Below are 3,787 nucleotides of genomic sequence, written 5' to 3'. Positions count from 1 at the left end.
ATCTTGTGCATCGCTCATGTCCACAGCACATTGTCCATGGGAATCAGCTTCTGTGTACACAGTTCTGTCTGAAAGAGTGGACAGGATGGCCTCTCTCACAGAACCACCGTCCCTGGTCTCCAACCACAGCATATCCTAGTCACTCTTGAATCCTGCTTGTGGCACTGACTGACTGCAATGTTCACTTTTCCTTTTCTGGGGCTGGGAGAGCCACTGGGAGGAATGGGAGACAGGCTGGGGCAGAATTTCATGGTGAAGCACCCAGAATGGGCCTGCACTTAGCACTCGGGAGCACCCTCACGTGCTGAATTAGGGATGGGGCAGGGTCCTAGGCTTGCATGGAAAACACAATGAAACCCATGGTTGCATAATGGGGGCAACCCTTCCTCATTTAGATCGGTGCTCCTCTGCCGGCACGATTGGTACCTCCTTCTCCTCCCAGAAACATTTGGCAATGTTTGGAGACATTTCTAATTGTTACATCTCAAGGAGCAGGTGCTACTGGCAACAGGTGGGCAGAGGTCAGGGATGGTGCTAAACATCCTATGATGCACCGGACAGCCCACACGGCAAAGAATTCCCCAGCCCCAAATGTCACTAGTGCCGAGGCTGACAAAGTCTAGGTTCAGGGCATGAGCTACTCTGCCTGAGAATATACCTGACATAAAGTCCTACCATGACTGAAGCAAGAGCGTGTGGACAATGAGACAGATCAGAGAATACACAGGGCTGAATTGGAGAGACAGACTCTCTTAAATATCTGTGTAGCTATTTGGTGGAAAGAACCCAGGTTTGGCGCCTGGGATCCAGCCCCAGCTCTGTCACTCAAACTTAAGAACCGAATCTTTGGCTCCTCTGAGCTTTGGTTACTTTTACCCATAAAACTTGAGAGATAACATCTTCTCTGTGGAATGTTGCAAAGAAGTGGCACAAAATATATGGTCATAAAGATTAACCACTTCTCTTCTACCCTCCACCCACTCCTACATACACACACACATACACACACACATGTGCACCCACACTCACAGCACGCAGGCACACACACCACCTCAATTAATTTTTTTATTGGAGTTCAATTTTCCAACATATAGAATAACACCCAGTGCTCATCCCATCAAGTGCCCCCCTCAGTGCCTGTCACCCAGTCACCCCCACACCCCGCCCACCTCCCCTTCCACCACCCCTTGTTCATTTCCCAGAGTTAGGAGTTTCTCATGTTCTGTCTCCCTCTCTGATATTTCCTATTCATTTTCTCTCCTTTCCCCTTTATTCCCTTTCACTATCTTTTATATTCATACACCACCCCCATTAAGAAAGAGCTATAGACATATTACAAGTGGGGTTTCTGAATACAGAATCTGGGCAACTGTAGCTGAGAGACGGGAAATCCTCTACACAAAAGCATACAAGTCTTCCTGTAAGCTAGCTGCTTGCATGAAACACCACAATGGAGGCAGAGTCAGACATTACCCAAGAATAAAGTATAAACATGAGGGGACAAAGGAAAACATTCCTTAGTCACCGTTAGTTTAGAATTTCACCAATAGTCTAATGAGGTGGGATTAGAAGTGAATGCCATATATCCTGCTATGTGATAACTGTCGCCAGCGTGGTCATTAAGAATGGAGTTAACTGGTCAGTAAGCTCATGGCTCTCATCCCATAGTGTGGGTCACTCGCCCGGGTTACTGCTTCCGTGGACTTCATAAAGCTCTTCCCCATGAGGGCACATCCCCACATATTGCCATTAATGTGTATTAAAACAGGCAGATCTCAGTACTGACAATGGTCACGTCTGTGTTGCGGAGGGTGGGCAGAGTCAAGAAGTCATCCTCATGTGGCTGAACGTTTACCTCGGCTTTATCCTGGCTGGATTTAGATGTACACTTTTAAACAAGTTCCTTCCAAATGGAATCGATGTTAAAAAGGCTCGAAACCTTGGTAGTTGTAAGAATTAGATCAGCTTGGGGATTCTTGTACCCGAGAACATAGGAAAGCTGAGATTACATGAAATATCTATGCATGTATATAAAAAAGATGTAATTTATAGCATTTTCTAATGCTCACCATAAAGCAGAGGAAAAGTCCCTTCTGACTGGGGATTAGCTCTGCTGAACTCAGGTCCTCTGTATATTACCACTTTACTCAAACTTGGGCAGATCACTTCCCCCTCTGGGCCTCAGTTGCTTTTACAGGCAATGAGAGAAAAACTCCCTCGCAAACAGCTGCGTACAATATTGCTAAACTCTGTTCCAGCCTGGACCTTCTCTCATCTGAGGGGTAAGCACACCTACCTATTATCTCTTTTATCTCTTATACGCGTACGCTCTCCTACTACGTAGCTGGGACTTGACAGCTTACTAGATGCCTGAGACGCTTCACAAGAAAGCCTCAAATGCTGCTTTTGTGCTTTGGTGAAGACAGAAGGGGGAACACATGGAAAAAGCCAACTGGTCCTCCCCTGTGGCGGGGTTCATTATCCTGGGACTCTCAGACCACCCAGGGTTGGAGAAAATATTTTTTGTGCTCATCCTCCTGATGTACCTGATGATCCTGCTGGGCAACGGGGTCCTCATCCTGGTGACCATCCTTGACTCCCGCCTGCACACACCCATGTACTTCTTCCTGGGGAACCTCTCCTTCCTGGACATCTGCTACACAACCTCCTCAGTCCCTCTAGTCCTGGATGGCTTCCTGACCCCCAGGAAAATCATCTCCTTCTCAGCCTGTGCTGTGCAGATGTTTCTCTCTTTTACCATGGGAGCCACAGAGTGTGTGCTTCTGGGCATGATGGCATTTGATCGCTATGTGGCCATCTGTAACCCGCTGAGGTACCCTGTGGTCATGAGCAAGGCTGCCTATGTGCCCATGGCTGTCAGCTCCTGGGCTATTGGTGGTACTGCTTCTGTGGTACACACATCCTTGACAATTCAGTTGCCTTTCTGTGGAAACAATGTCATCAATCACCTTGCCTGTGAGATCCTGGCTGTCCTGAGATTGGCCTGTGTTGACATCTCCATCAATGTCATCAGCATGGGAGTGACAAATGTGATCTTCCTGGGGGTCCCAGTACTCTTTATCTCTATCTCTTATGTGTTCATCATTGCTACCATCCTGAGGATCCCCTCAGCTGAGGGGAGGAGAAAGGCTTTCTCCACCTGCTCTGCCCACTTCACTGTGGTGGTCATCTTCTACGGGACCTTATTTTTCATGTATAGAAAGCCCAAATCTAAGGATTCCCTGGGACAAAACAAAGAGGACCTTTCAGATAAGCTCATTCCTCTCTTTTATGGAGTGGTGACCCCCATGCTCAACCCCATCATCTATAGCCTCAGGAACAAGGACGTGAAGTCTGCTGTGAGGAACCTGATGTCTCAGAAGTGCTTCACCAGGTGATGTAGAAGGGCTCCACTGTGGTTCTCACCCTATGGGACAGAGGACTTTTGAGCATTACAGCTGCCATTCAAAAGACAAGTCAAGTTATCCAGAATGGTTGCTTGCCCTTCAGTCCATTTACAGGGAATGATTAACTTTTCAGATGTATCTTCTGAGTTTTAGCCATTTATCTGAGAGTTTCAACACATGCCAGACATTGAAGCTCTAATTGCATATACAAAGACACTCTGAACACATATTAAAACCGAGCAGACTGGAACCATTAGAGTGAGTCGAATGACCTGTACTGTGTCTAAGCAACACAGTTGGAGGAGAGAGGGCTCTCCCAGCAATGTTGCCATTCCTCTTGGATTCCCCAGGAGAGTCAGAGCAACAAGGAGGAAGTGAGA

General features: G+C 47.3%; 1 protein-coding gene across 1 annotated transcript; it reads left to right on the top strand.

Annotated features, from left to right (window-relative positions):
• Positions 1-2,438: 2,438 nt before the first annotated feature.
• LOC112650229 (olfactory receptor 2S2-like) lies at positions 2,439-3,398 on the top strand. Its single transcript, XM_025432974.1, has one exon. The coding sequence runs from the start codon at positions 2,439-2,441 to the stop codon at positions 3,396-3,398; it is 960 nt and encodes a 319-aa protein (XP_025288759.1).
• Positions 3,399-3,787: the final 389 nt, after the last annotated feature.

Source organism: Canis lupus, chromosome 11, assembly GCF_003254725.2.
Source record: "Canis lupus dingo isolate Sandy chromosome 11, ASM325472v2, whole genome shotgun sequence".
In the NCBI taxonomy this organism is placed as follows: domain Eukaryota; kingdom Metazoa; phylum Chordata; class Mammalia; order Carnivora; family Canidae; genus Canis; species Canis lupus.
This window is presented reverse-complemented; position numbering and strand designations above follow the sequence as displayed.